The 14,427-nt window shown below is 41.6% G+C and overlaps 1 protein-coding gene across 4 annotated transcripts in view; it reads right to left on the reverse strand.

Annotated features, from left to right (window-relative positions):
- Window positions 1–14,427, reverse strand: part of LMNB2 (lamin B2) — a 92,211-nt gene that overhangs the window by 9,352 nt on the left and 68,432 nt on the right. For all 4 annotated transcript variants that reach the window (XM_077805509.1, XM_077805512.1, XM_077805511.1 and 1 more), the window contains 4 exons: window positions 13,822–13,978; window positions 13,034–13,159; window positions 10,900–11,070; window positions 456–581 (listed from right to left, as the gene is read on the reverse strand). In XM_077805509.1, coding sequence (XP_077661635.1) covers window positions 456–581; window positions 10,900–11,070; window positions 13,034–13,159; window positions 13,822–13,978 — 580 coding nt within the window. The remainder of the gene's footprint in view (window positions 1–455; window positions 582–10,899; window positions 11,071–13,033; window positions 13,160–13,821; window positions 13,979–14,427) is intronic.

Here is a 14,427-nt window from a genome sequence, read left to right on the forward strand (position 1 = left end):
GCAACTTAGATATTCACTAGGCCCCTTGTCTACTGAAATCCAGACTAGTTAATCTTTCAGGAAACCCCTTTCATCCCCTGAAATGTAGGAAAAAAGTTGAGTTTTGAGATGGAATATATGCAACAGGGGTTACTGTACCAGGAACAGTTGGTAGGATTGGGGCTATAATGGCAGTTTAATAATTAGTGTAAAATGGGATACAGGTCACATGGTCTGATAAGTAACTTTACAATAATATTTTCAGTGCAAATACTCACAATTACAAGTTTAAAATTCACCTTCTACAAAAATATGTATAAAATTAAAAATAAAATGTACTGTTTTCTACAAACATACCTGCTAGTCAACTCATTCTCCAGAGCATTCATGGAGCGTGAACAAAGGGAAAGGAATTAAAGTTTTATTTGACCAACCGTTCACAGAGTTTTAGATGTACGGAAATGTAGTCTCTTCACCTGTTTTTGCAAGCCAGAAAGCTGGTAGCTGAGAGACTCTATCCTCATGCGAGCTTCCTTCAGCTCCTCCCGGGCAGCACTGGCAGCTTTGTCATTTTGGTCAGAGGACAGTTTGGCATTCTCCAACTGGAAGAGAGTTTGGCACAGGATACTCACATTAGACTAGGCTTCACAGGCTTAGGGTTGCATTGGCTAAACCTGCTTGTGCTACTAGAACAGAAGGTCCATCATCTTTTCCATTTTACACACACACACAATTTTAATATGACTGCAAAACTAGCTAAGAAATACAGTCTGTGTCTAGAAACAACAGTTTAATAGAGAATTTCAAATAAGTCAAATTTAAAATTAACTGCTTTCATTAACTTTCTGCAAAGTTAAATGTCAGCTGTACAACCAGGTTATAGCCATTCCATTAATAAGAAATGGTTACTCACCTATTTTTCTGTAGCTGTCGTTCTTCGAGATGTGTTGCACATCTCCATTCCACTGTAGGTGTGTGCACACCTACTGCACAGCTGTCAGAAATTTTTCCCATGGCAGTCCCTGTTGGGGCAACTTGAGTGCCCTCTGCTGCCTTGCACTACTGCATTCAGGTATACAAGGTGGAACTGCCCTGACCCCCCTCAGTCTCTTCTTACTAGAACAATTCCAATAGAGAGAAGGAGGGAGGGTCGTGGAACAGAAATGTGCAACACATCTTGAAGTTACCAAAAAAAACCAGTAACAGTTTCTACTTCGAGTGACTGCACATGTCCATTCCACGTAGGTGACTCACAAGCAGTTCGAACTGGAGGTGGTTTCAGTGTTTACTTTAATAGGGATTTGATTACTCATCCAAATCTGGCATTGTCTCTGGATTGCTGAGAGGTAGCAAAGTGAGAGGCAAATGTATGGAATGATGACGAGGTTGCTGCCTTACAAATGTCCAAGACGGGCACGTGAGCCAGAAAAACCGCAAAAGCTGTCTGAGACCTTGCTGAACAGGCTGACGCTCTACTCAGGGGCATCACATTATCAAACTGATAGCATAACCGAATATAACTGGATATCCAAGAAAAGATTCTTGGAGTGGACACTGGACAGGCTTTCATTCTGTCTGCAATTGTGATGAACAGTGGTATTGAAGACCTAAACGATTTAGTCTGATTCAGGTAAAAAGCCAAAGCTCTTCTAACATCTAGAGTGAGAAGCTTTTCCCTGTCTTTATGCATATGAGGCTTTGGAAAGAAGACCAGTCATCAGATTGCTTAATTAAGGTGAAAACTGGAAACCGCTTTAGAAAGAAACTTCGAGTGAGGACAAAGGCAAACTGTTACTACAGAAGACAATATAGGGAGGCTCTGACACACTAGCACTTCCATTTTCCCAACTTTTCTGACCAATGTAACAGCAGCCAAAAAAGGGCACTTTAATTGAAAGGTGTAGCAGTGAAAGAGATTGCCAGAAACCCAAAGGGGGAACCAGTCAGCTTTGCTGAAATTAGATTCAAGTTCCATGGGTGTGGATATGTCAGGATACTGTATCTGTGGATATAATTTTTTTTTTTTTTGGGTGCAGAATTCCCTCAGGAGTAAATTATATTCTGAAAGAATTGCCATTATTCTAAGTTAGGAAAGCCTCCTGGAGATTCAGCCTCTAGAGTCCCTCTGGGGTGCAGAAGCCATGTTAATTCCCTCTTCTCTCTCTCTCTCAAGTTCAGGTTAAGACAATCCCTGCTGGTCTCCCTGATAGCTTTGTTTGTGGCTAATATGTAAACTGAGGTTAACCCACATTTCTTTGTCTAAGACAGATCTGTTTATCACTTTTACCTAGGCTAGAATGTCTTTGTTTTAAACATGTTTTAATAACATTATACAAAGGGAATTAATAACTTCACATATAAATTTAACACATGCATTTTATAATATTAATGACCAGTGTGGTGTTAGTTTCAAATGCCTTAGAGGGCATATTTTGTTCAAACCTCATTGCAGTAGTGTGTAAAATGTAAATATAGAGGTGCTTAGGGTCAAACACATCTTTTAAGTTGATGACAGCATACCAGTGCCTGGGATCCAGAGAAGGAATAATGGAAGCTAGGGTGACCATCTGGAATTTTATTTTTTTCAGGAACTTGAGTTCTTTCAGATCTAAAATAGGCCTGAGACCTCTTTTTGCTTTTGGGATTAGAAAATAGCATGAATAAAACCTCTTTCCTGCGAATAACAGAGGAACTTCCTCTATGGCTCCCATGAGACAAAGAGATTGGACCTCCTATAGTACAACAGCCTCATGACAGAGGTCCCTGAATAAGGGCAAGGAACAGGAGTGGAAGGGGGGGATGGAAACAAACTCAAGGGTATATCCCAATTCCACTATGCTTAAGATCTGTGGCGATGCCAGACCAAGAATTTAGGAAGTGGTGATTAGCAAATGGGGGATGTGAAAAGATGGTACTCTGCGGACTGGCAGTCTGTCCTTGACCAACGCATCAAACTGTTTGTTTGGAGGACCCAGCTTGCCTAGATGAACCAGCACTGCAGAGGCAGAAAGAGGTGGAAGACATCTCTTGTAACTTCTGCCCTTCCTGGATACGTCCTTGGTACAGGTCATGAAATTTGGATAGTGAAAGCGCTATGGGCAAAAGGAGTTTCTTTTTGTTGCCAACATATAAATACCCAGAGACTTAAGGGTCGCTTTTGATTCCTTGAGACTACGCAGCCTCTTGTCAGTCTTTCCAGAAAAAAGTGAAGGACCCTCAAAAGGGATCTTGAATGGTCTATTGGCACCACCCTCTATAGTAAGTACCCTTTTGGAGGTCTTGAATAGTCTCGTGAACTTCAGGGGGCACAGGGCAGGGGAGGAGCGGGCAGGGATGACCCAAAATGACTGCAGCCATGAACACCACCACCTATTGATGGCAGAGACCATGTGTCAAGCTGCAGAGTCAGCTGCATCTAGACCAGCCTGCAAAGACGTTCTGGCAACTAATTTCCCCTCATCCACCATCACAGTAAATCCCTGTTTCAGCTTGTCTAGAAGCCTGTCCTTAAATTTTACATTTTACCCTGTGAGATAATATTGTAATGACCGAGCAGAGCCTGCTGGTTTGCAATTCAAAGCTATGAACATCAAGTGGAATAAAGCTTCCTTCCAAATAAGTCCAATTTCTTTACTTCTTTGCTTTTCAGCATTAACGCCTAGTGACCCTGTCTCCTCTTTTTCATTGGCTACAGAGACTAATAGGGAGCCCAGAGAGGGATGATTTTAGAAATGTTTCGAGCCCTGTGAGGGGATGTAATAACTACTCCGCTCTTTTTGCAGTGGTGGGCAGGGAAGATGAGGTCTGCAACAGAACACTTTCAGGCTCAAGGACAGCCTCCTTAATAGGGAGAGCTACCTTACAGGGTCTCATGGAGGCTAAAATGTCCACAAGCATGTGTGACTTTTCCTGGACCTCCTCTGGCTGGACATTCAGAGGTGCAGCCATCCTCTTCAGCATCTCCCGATGGCCTTTGTAATCATCAGGTGCAGGAGAAACAGACTCTACTTACCACTGCCTCATTGGTGGATGAAGAGGAGGTGGCCAAGGGCTGATAAGGTGGACCATCCTCTGATTCCTCTAAGGGAAACTCCTGAGAGCAAACCTCTGCATGTACAGGTCTGGTACCGAGGGTGGCTTGATGTGACTCTGGTACAGACACTTGCAAAGGCAAGTTGTGAGGCATGCAGGCATGCCCTAGATTGAGGAGGATCCCCAAGGATTCATGAAAGGCCACTGACATGGCCACCGGACCCCAATTATGACCAGGCCATTGGTCTTCGTGTGACTGCGCCTGGTACCATGGTGGATAGGCGCTCCATGGGAACTGCTGTATGTATTCAGGCAGTGACATGTAAGAACCTCGGAATCCAATGACAAGTCCTCATCCTCCCACCAGGAGAGAGCTGACACCATTGGTACTGGGGAGACAGGTTAAAAGCCTGGAGGTTGGAGGTACTGCGAAATCATGGCTGGTTCCTCCCTACTTGCTACTGATCTGAGATGTATTTTAAAGGGTGGGCCCGAAGGTACCATATGAGGCATCAGAGAAACAGTCAACATCGATACTTTAGACACCGGAGCTGGGTGAGAATCCTGAACAGCCAGGAAAACCGGTACTGACAGGCTGAATAACTCCCAAGCTGCCGCATAAGCCTTGGGCATAAACGGCACTGTGATAGAATGCTGGGCAACAACAGCTGAGCCAGCACCGGTCACTGCAGCTCCAATTAAACACCCCAGAACAGACCTGGTTAAGAAGAGCTGTGCCTAACTGGTGGGTGGAGGAGAGTTGGAAGGCTAATTAAGCCATTCGGCCAAGGATACAAAAAGGCACAGGAAGGAAGTAGGAAGGGGGAAGGCAGGCAGTGAGACGGAGAGAGAGATTGCTCTTTCCTACTTACCTCAGGAGCTGAGGGCTCCCTAAGACGTTAGGAGTACGGCTGTATATTGTACAAGTGTGGTGGGAACCTACATTGTAAATAAACTGCACTGGGTGTTTTACTAGCATTAAGGTTTCTCAGTGGTTCGTGGACTTGAGCAGAGGTATGAGTGAGTGGGCCCTGCCACAGGCACCAGGAAATCCTGCAGTACTGATATCTGAAACAAGGTCCATCTAGTCCAGTGGAGGTCCATCAGTACCAGATACTTCAGAGGAAGGAGTAAAAGCCCTGCAGCTGGCAGCTAATCCGCTCCCCTCATTAGGTCTCATGGTGATCTCTAGCAGTTCAAAGATTGGTTGTAGCCCTGACGCACAAGATTTATTAACCCTTCCAAAATTTTTGTTAGCATTAACTATAACACTGGATATTTGTTATCCTTACAAATGTCCAATCCCTTTCTGAATCTTGCTAAATTCTTGGTCTCAGTGACATCCTGTGAGTTTCACAGTCTAATTATGTGCTGTGTGAAAAAGTTTTTTTTGTTTTTTTTTTCTGTCTATTATGAATTTGTCACCCCTTCTAATTTCATTGAAACTCCCCTTGTTCTTGTGTTTTGACACAGGGAGAACAAAAACTCCTGATACACCACCTCAAACCAGATATTATTTTATATACTTTTATCAAGCCTCCCCCAACCCCAGGTAAACAATACATTTTTTCAGTCTCTCTTCATGTGAAAGTTTTTCCAGCTCTCTAATAATATTCAATGTCCTTGTCTGAACCCCCTTTAATTCCATAGTATCTTTTTTGTGAGGGGGGGACAATACAGTACAGATTTTTATAATGCTATTATAATCTATTCTCTATCCCTTTTCTTAAACATCCAAACATTTTGATAGCTTTTTTACTGGCAGCTGATTATCAAGCAAGTCTTCATAGAGCTGTCTACAATGATGCCCAGGTTGCATTGCTGAGTTGATACATGCAGTGTTGTTGTAGCCATGTTGGTCCCAGGATATTAGAGAGACAAGGTAGGTGAGGGAATATCTTTTATTAGACCAACTTCTGTTGGTGAGAGCGACAAGTTTTCAAGCTTACACAGAGCTTTTCTTCAGGTGTGGGAGTTGACACAGTTAATTAGAATCCTGTAAGGTGTAGGAGTAGTTTACCTTTTCCTCTCCAATGTGCATTACTTTAATTTATCAATATCGAACTTCATCTGCCATCCATACAACCTTAACCTGGCCCTCTGTTTGATGCCATTGTTCTCATGGGATTAATCTTTTATTTCTGTTTGTGGTTTTGAATCTCATGTTAATTCACTTTCACCATTTACAGCAAATGTGTCCATTGGTTTATAATTAATAGTACTATGAACTATGTTACTCAGGGGCGGGGTTTCTAATAGATAAGAGCATTTTTAAATACTTTTATTTGGTAGGTGTTCTATATATAAAGACTGTAAAGAAATAAGAAGTGATGGAATGGATAAGACAGTCTGTCTGGGCAAAAATCGCATTGGGGAACAAAGCTACTAGAGCCTCCCCTGAGATAGTGCTTGAGGTGTACTATAGACCACCGGGATCTGATATGGATCGAGACCTCTTTAATGCTTATAATGAAGTAAATACTAATGGGAATTGTGTGGTCATGGGAGACTTGTACTTCAGTTTATATCTGGGAAGTTAAAGTGCTAGTAATAATAATAGGGCTCAGATTTTACTGGATGCAATAGCTGATGGATTCCTTCACCAAGAAGTTGCTGAACTAACAAGAGGGGTTTCCATTTAGATTTGGTTTTGGTGAGCAGTGAGGACCTCATAGAAGAAATGGTTCTAGGGCACAACCTTGATTCGAGTGATCACGAGCTAAGTCAGTTCAAACTAAATGGAAGGATAAACAAAAATAGATCTGTGACTAGGGTTTTTGATTTCCAAAGGGCTAACTTTAAAAAATTAAGGAAATTAGTTAGGGAAGTGGATTGGACTGAAGAACTTGTGGATCTAAAGGCGGAGGAGACATGGAATTACTTCAATTCAAAGTTGCAGAAACTATCAGAAGCCTGCATCCCAAGAAAGGGGAAAAAACTCATAGGCAGGAGTTGTAGACCAAGCTGGATGAGCAAGCATCTCAAGGAGGTGATTAAGAAAAAGCAGAAAGCCTACAAGGAGACGGATCAGCAAGAAAAGCTACCTCATTGAGGTCAGAACGTGTAGGGATAAAGTGAGAAAGGCCAAAAGCCATGTAGAGTTGGACCTTGCAAAGGGAATTAAAACCAATAGTACAGTACAGACCTGTTTATGAGTGAACGTCGGGAGTCAAGCTGTTAACAGACCGCAGGTTAAGAGGGCCATGCTGAAAAAAGTGTCTATGATTCACTTAGGAAAAAACGCCGTTATTTTCTGCTCTTTCTGGCTCACATTTTTTTTTCCTTTCTTATGAAATCTGTCATTCACTGCAGATGAAACGTGTTCGCGGCCGATTCATCAGCTGATAGGCTTTCTCCAGAAATCGATACCTGCGCTATGCCATGACGCTTTTTAAAACAATTTATAAACCCGTTGCTGGCTAGGAATGATTCATCCCCCGTCAAATTTCCAAATTTTGTCGCTTGGACTTGAAGAATTGGCCCACTGAGCGGCATTCCTTTCAGCCTTTCCCGAGCAAACCCCATGCATGTGGCTTTGTATATTGTGGGTTTTCCTGAATAGCGCACACGTTTTCGCTTAAGCCCCGCGGCAGAATCGATATTTTGTACAAAGCCATTCAATTTAGATTCGTTTTTTAGCCATCCTCTGAGAGTAGATTCGGCAATCCCAATATCTTTTGAAACCTTGGCCTGGGTTTCTTTGCTATTTACTCCATCTATTGCAGCTAGCTTTTCTCCTACAGTGTAGGAACTCTGACGCTTGCCCTCTGCCATTATATTAGGCCTCCAGTCAAAATTTTCTAATGTAGTGTATATATATATTACTATATAACTACTATATATTATATATCTCTCTAGTGTGACAATAACTAAGCGTGCGTGATACGTCTTTACTAATATTGGTAAAGACGTACAACACGTTTCTGCTCCACACTTCCTGTCGATTTCTATGTCAGTGAGTTAGTGAGCAAATCTGTAGCGCTACATAGCAAGTTGCTGTACCGCGTGTTAACGAGTCTCGCATTAAATAGGTAGCACTGGGAGGCATGGCACTACCGCGCGTTAAGCGGATTCGTGCGTTAAGCAGGTCTGTACTGTAAAAGGTTCTATAACCATATAAATAAGAAGAAAACAAGGAAAGAAGAAGTGGGACCGCTAAACACTGGGGATGAAGGGGAGGTAAAGGATAATCTAGGCATGACCCAATATCTAAACAAATACTTCACCTCAGTCTTTAATAAGGAGCTTCTGGATAATGGTAGGATGATAAATGGGAATGAGGATATGGTGGTAGATATTACCACATCCAAGGTAGAAGCCAAACTCAAACAGTTTAATGGGACTAAATCGGGGGGCTCAGATAATCTTCATCCAAGAATATTAAAGGAATTGACACCCGAAATTGCAAGCCCATTAGCAAGAATTTTTAATGAATCTGTAAATTCAGGGGTTGTACCGTATCGCTGCAGAATTGCTAACATAGTTCCTAATTTTAAGAAAGGAAAAAAAAGTGATCCGGGTAACTACAGGCCTGTTAGTTTGACATCTGTAGTATGCAAGGTCTTGGAAAAAATTTTGAAGGAGAAAATAGTTAAGGACATTGAGGTAATTGGGACAAAATACAACATCATTTTACAAAAGGTAGATTGTGCCAAGCCAACCTGATCTCCTCCTTTGAAAAGGTAACAGATTTTTTAGACAAAGGAAACGCAGTGGATCTAATTTACCTTGATTTCAGTAAGGCATTTGATACGGTTTCACATGGGGAATTATTAGCTAAATTGGAAAAGATGGGGATCAATATGAATATTGAAAGGTGGATAAGGAATTGGTTAAAGGGGAGACTACAACGAGTCATACTGAAAGGTGAACTGTTAGGCTGGAAGGAGGTTACTAGTAGAGTTCCTCAGGGATCGGTTTGGGACCAATCTTATTTAATCTTTTTATTACTGACCTTGGCACAAAAAGTGGGAGTGTGCTAATAAAGTTTGCGGATGATACAAAGCTCGGAGGTATTGCCAATACAGAGAAGGCCCGGGATCTCATACAGAAAGATCTGGATGACCTTGTAAACTGGAGTAATAGTAATAGAAATTTAATAGTGAAAAGTGCAAGGTCATGCATTTAGGGATTAACAACCAGAATTTTTGTTATAAGCTGGGGACGCATCACTTGGAAGTAACAGAGGAGGAGAAGGACCTCGGAGTATTGGTTGATCACAGGATGACTATGAGCCGCCAATGTGATGTGGCCGTGAAAAAAGCTAATGCGGTCTTGGGATGCATCAGGCGAGGTATTTCCAGTAGAGATAAGGAGGTTTTAGTACTGTTATACAAGGCACTGGTGAGACCTCACCTGGAATACTGTGTGCAGTTCTGGTCTCCCACGTTTAAGGAGGATGAATTCAAACAGGAACAGGTACAGAGAAGGGCTACGAGGATGATCCGAGGAATGGAAAACCTGTCTTATGAAAGGAGACTCAAACAGTTTGGCTTGTTTAGCCTAACCAAAAGAAGGCTGAGGGAAGATACGATTGCTCTCTATAAATATATTAGAGGGATAAATACCAGGGAGGGAGAGGAATTATTTAAGCTCAGTACCAATGTGGACACAAGAACAAATGCATATAAACTAACCATCAGGAAGTTTAGACTTGAAATTAGACAAAGGTTTCTAACCATCAGAGGAGTGAAGTTCTGGAACAGCCTTCCAAGGGGAGCAATGGGGGCAAAAGACATATCTGGCTTCAAGACTAAGCTTGATAAGTTTATGGAGGGCTTGATATGATGGGATAGCCTAATTTTGGCAATTAATTGATCTTTGACTATTAGCGGTAAATATGCGGTAAATATACCCAATGGCCTGTGGTAGAATGTTAGATGGGGTGGGATCTGAGTTACTACAGAGAATTCTTTCCTGGGTGTCTGGCTGGTGAGTCTTGCCTACGTGCCCAGGGTTTAGCTGATCGCCATATTTGGGGTCGGGAAGGAATTTTCCTCCAGGGCAGATTGGCAGAGGCCCTGGGGGTTTTTCACCTTCCTCTGCAGCGTGGGGCATGGGTCACTTGCTGAAGAATTCTCTGCACCTTGAAGTCTTTAAACCACGATTTGAGGACTTCAATAGCTCAGACATAGGTTAGGGGTTTGTTACAGGAGTGGGTGGGTGAGATTCTGTGGCCTGCATTGTTGAGGAGGTCAGACTAGACGATCATAATGGTCCCGTCTGACCTTAAAGTCTATGATTCTATGAGCACCTGGGTCTGATGCCATCAGCATTTAGGAAACTCCAACTAGTACAGAATGCAACACCTCAGCAACACTGGCTCCTGCAAGAACATCAAATCTGTCATCCGCTCCCGAGACTGACTTCCCACAGAACACTGAATCAAGTTCAAGGTCTCAGTCCTTACCTTCAAGGTGTTCAAGAGCCTGGGCCCAGGGTATCTGAAAGACTATCTAAAGCTCTGGGATGAAGACTATGATGCTCACACAATGAGACTCTCTACAAGAAGGATAAAGCTTGTTTGTGCAGGAGACAGAGCTTTCTCGAAGGCCAGACCAAGACTGCAGAATTAATTCCCCCAGGAACTACGAACCATAATAAACCTCCCCATCTTCTACTTCAAGGGCAAGGCGCATTACTGTGACCTTGCCTCCTCTTAGAGAAACCCAGAGAAACAGTGTACTTAGATACATTTTTCAAAAAATATTTAAGGTGGAATTAGAAAATTGCGAAGGTCCCATTACAAAGAACGTCCTGGTGTTACCTTAACTATGGGGCTACCCAGGGTGCTTCCATAGTAGCATGAAAGCTTCCTGAGGTAGGGATAGAGTTTTCCCTTTGATTATGAGACAGCCAGTAGACCACTAAGATACTGGTAATATCTACCTTGGTCTGATAGGTCTGTTCCAGCTCCATTTTGTACAGTTTGATCTGTTCGTCATGTTGATTGCGCAGATCCTGCAGGGCCTGGGCCATTTTGGATTCATACTCCTGCTGGTGACTGCTGTCTATCTCAACTAAACGGTGCTCATGCAGTTTCCTTGTCTCTCTTACTTCCTACATAAACAAAAATGCAGGCAAAGGTCCAAGTTAGGGTAAACAACATGATCAATTTCTTTTACACCACAATTAATTATGTCTATGTTATTTAGCTGCCAGCGCATTGAAAGCATCTCACAAAGTGCAACACAGTTAAAAACACAAACTTTAGATCTGTTAAGGTGAGCTCAATGTTTTAACAGATATAAAGTTATCTGGTCCCTTTCTACAGGAGCTAATTTATAAATATGTTCAAACATTAATTGTCTTCACTTAAAAAATGCAAAGAGATTCTAAAATAAGGGGCTACTCTGTGCTGCATTAACCAAACGAGAGAGCAGGATCAAATATCAGTTTTAACAGCAGAACAAGCGCAGCACAAAACCTTCCCCCCTCAACACACACACTAAACCCACTGGTAGACGACACTCTCTGTAGAGATTCATATATTATTCTATAAAAATGGTGTCATAAATATAAAGGGAAGAGTAACCACCTTTCTGTATACTCTGCTATAAAATCCCTCCTGGCCAGAGGCAAAACCCTTTTACCTGTAAAGGGTTAAGAAGCTAAGGTAACCTAGCTGACACCTGACCAAAATGACCAATGAGAGGACAAGATACTTTCAAATCTGGAGGGGATGGGGGGGAAAACAAAGGGTTTTTCTGGTCTGTGTGATGCTTTTGCCGGGAACAGATCAGGAATGCAGCCTCACAACCCCTGTAAATTAGTAAGTACTCTAGCTAGAAATGTGTTAGATTTCCTTTTGTTTAATGGCTCGTAAAATAAGCTGTGCTGGATGGAATGTATATTCCTGTTTGTGTGTCTTTTTGTAACTTAAGGTTTTGCCTAGAGGGATTCTCTATGTTTTGAATCTGATTATCCTCTAAGGATTTACCATCCTGATTTTACAGAGGTGATTCTGTTACCTTTTCTCTAATTAAAATTCTTCTTTTAAGAACCTGCTTGATTTTTCATTGTTCTTAAGATCCAAGGGTTTGGGTCTGTGTTCACCTGTACAAATTGGTGAGGATTCTTATCAAGCCTTCCCCAGAAAAGGAGGTGTAGGGCTTGGGGAGATATTTTTGGGGAAGATGTCTCCAAGTGGGCTCTTTCCCTGTTCTTTGTTTAAAACGCTTGGTGGTGGTAGCATACGGTTCAAGGACAAGGCAAAGTTTGTACCTTGGAAAAGTTTTAACCTAAGCTGGTAAGAATAAGTTTAGCGGGTCTTGCATGCAGGTCCCCACATCTGTACCCTAGAGTTCAGAGTGGGGAAGGAACCTTGACAAATGGGTACACTGTGAAACAGTTACAATGAAGTGAAAATAATGAATTCATATGGGTGTGCACTTAAGAGTTCAATCTGGATGAGCCCTATTCATTTAAGACTTTGAATTAACAGTAAAAAACCCTACATATATCTTCTTTCCCTGAAGTATAACAAGGACCTAAAATGTGATCCTCTTGAATGTTATTGTTTTCACTCAAACATTCTCTCCCTCCAGAGAACTGTGGTCTCCTGATGCGCTAAATTAACCTTTCAACATGTTTGCATGCATGGGCAACATACACAGAAGGCTAACAGGAATTCAGAACGACTTTACAAATTGTCTTAGAGGAATACCCTACAGCTGCAAACAGAAAAGAGACTCTCAAACTATGAAAAAATGCCTTTCCACTCAATGTGATAGGTCTTCATCTGATACAGAGAGAGTTTCATCTTGTGGTGTACTTTATATGCAAAGATAACTAGAAGTGCAGAGCCAGGTGGTTCTGGGTGTTTACCCCAGCTCTGCCACTGATTTAACACGTGACTTTATGAAAGTCATTTAACAGCTTTGTGCCTCAGTTTCTCTATTTATAAAATGGGGACAATGATGATCATTTCCCTAACTTACAAGATTAGTCAATGTTTGTAGAGCACTTTGAGCCAAGGCTACATAAACTCTGTATTAAGATTAAGTTGTCAGATTGATCTTACCTCCTCAAATATGTTCTTCCGGAAATCCAGGTCCTCTTGTAAGCTCTGGCAGCGATTCTCCAAGTCCACCCGCATCAACGTCTCCTTCTCCAATTGCTTCTTAGCCACAGCATGACCATCTTCTGCCTAGTGATAAATTCAGAATCCAAAATTTTAAAGCTGCATTTAAGTTCAACTGCATCCTTGTTCTCTATTTATGAAACTCTACACAGTGCCCTTAATTTAACTGCCTGTTCCCAACTATTTGTCTGTTCCCATGACAGAGTTAATGAGTTTCCCAAAAGAATACCAGTGACTACATTTAAAACAACTTTCATATGCTAGTATCACCTACTACAGTTCATGTTTATCTCAGTACTGTCTGATAACATAACTGGGAATTGTTAGCTCCCCATACTTTATACGTGGAGTAGACTTTAAATATTTTCCATTGGGACAGCCTGGGTATTACTTCTGCATGTACTTGATGATGTAAAAGGATGGTGCTGAAGCAGTGCTGAGATGCCAGACTTTACTCAAGACAATGTTAGGTTGCCCTTGCTTATGAACAAACATTTGTGGGTTTCATAAACCAGTTGAGAAAGACAGGCATCTGCATACCAGAGTTGCTCTATGGAGCAAGAGCCACACACATACAAATTTAATCTCTGTATTTCACATATCAATCTCTTAGTAGATGTATTAGCATGGCTGTGCAACACATTACAACAGTAAACTAAAGTAACAAATTCAACAGGATAGAGTGTTTCTATGTATGTAGGTAAACTCTAAAATGTTCATTTACATACCTTAGCAAGCTGGGCCCGCAGGTCAGCAATCTCTGCTTCCAAACTGCGCTTCTCATTAAGAGTAGTACTGAGTTCTGCTTCACTTCTATGGAACAGGGCTTCAAGATCCTTAATGCGACTCTGAGCCACGGACAAATCTGCATCTTTCTTTTTGTAGCTAAAAAAATAATATATATATATATATATATATATATATATATATATATAAAATCTTATTTCCACAAGTTGGCTGCTACTTTTATTTCTTTCAAAAGGTTTTGTTACACTGAGGTTCCATATCCCAAACTGACCTCTAGCAATTATTACCCATTGTGTACCACTAGGTGGCCCCAGATTAATATCTATTTGAAGTTATTAAAAGTAACAAACCACTCTGAAAAAACTTGTTTCCATTGAGCTGTTGCAAATCTGTAGATTACTGAAAAGAAACTTTAGCAACTTTAGCCACTTGTGGCGGGAAAAGTTACATTAAACTGTCTCCGAAATAGTGATAAAGTCAGCATTATATACACACTGCACAATGTCCAGAGCTGAATAAAAATTCCATTAATCAATTAACTTAAAAGCTGGATAGCACATTTCATCCCCAGGAGCCTTACAAACCTT

This window comes from Eretmochelys imbricata, chromosome 25, assembly GCF_965152235.1.
Source record: "Eretmochelys imbricata isolate rEreImb1 chromosome 25, rEreImb1.hap1, whole genome shotgun sequence".
NCBI lineage: Eukaryota > Metazoa > Chordata > Testudines > Cheloniidae > Eretmochelys > Eretmochelys imbricata.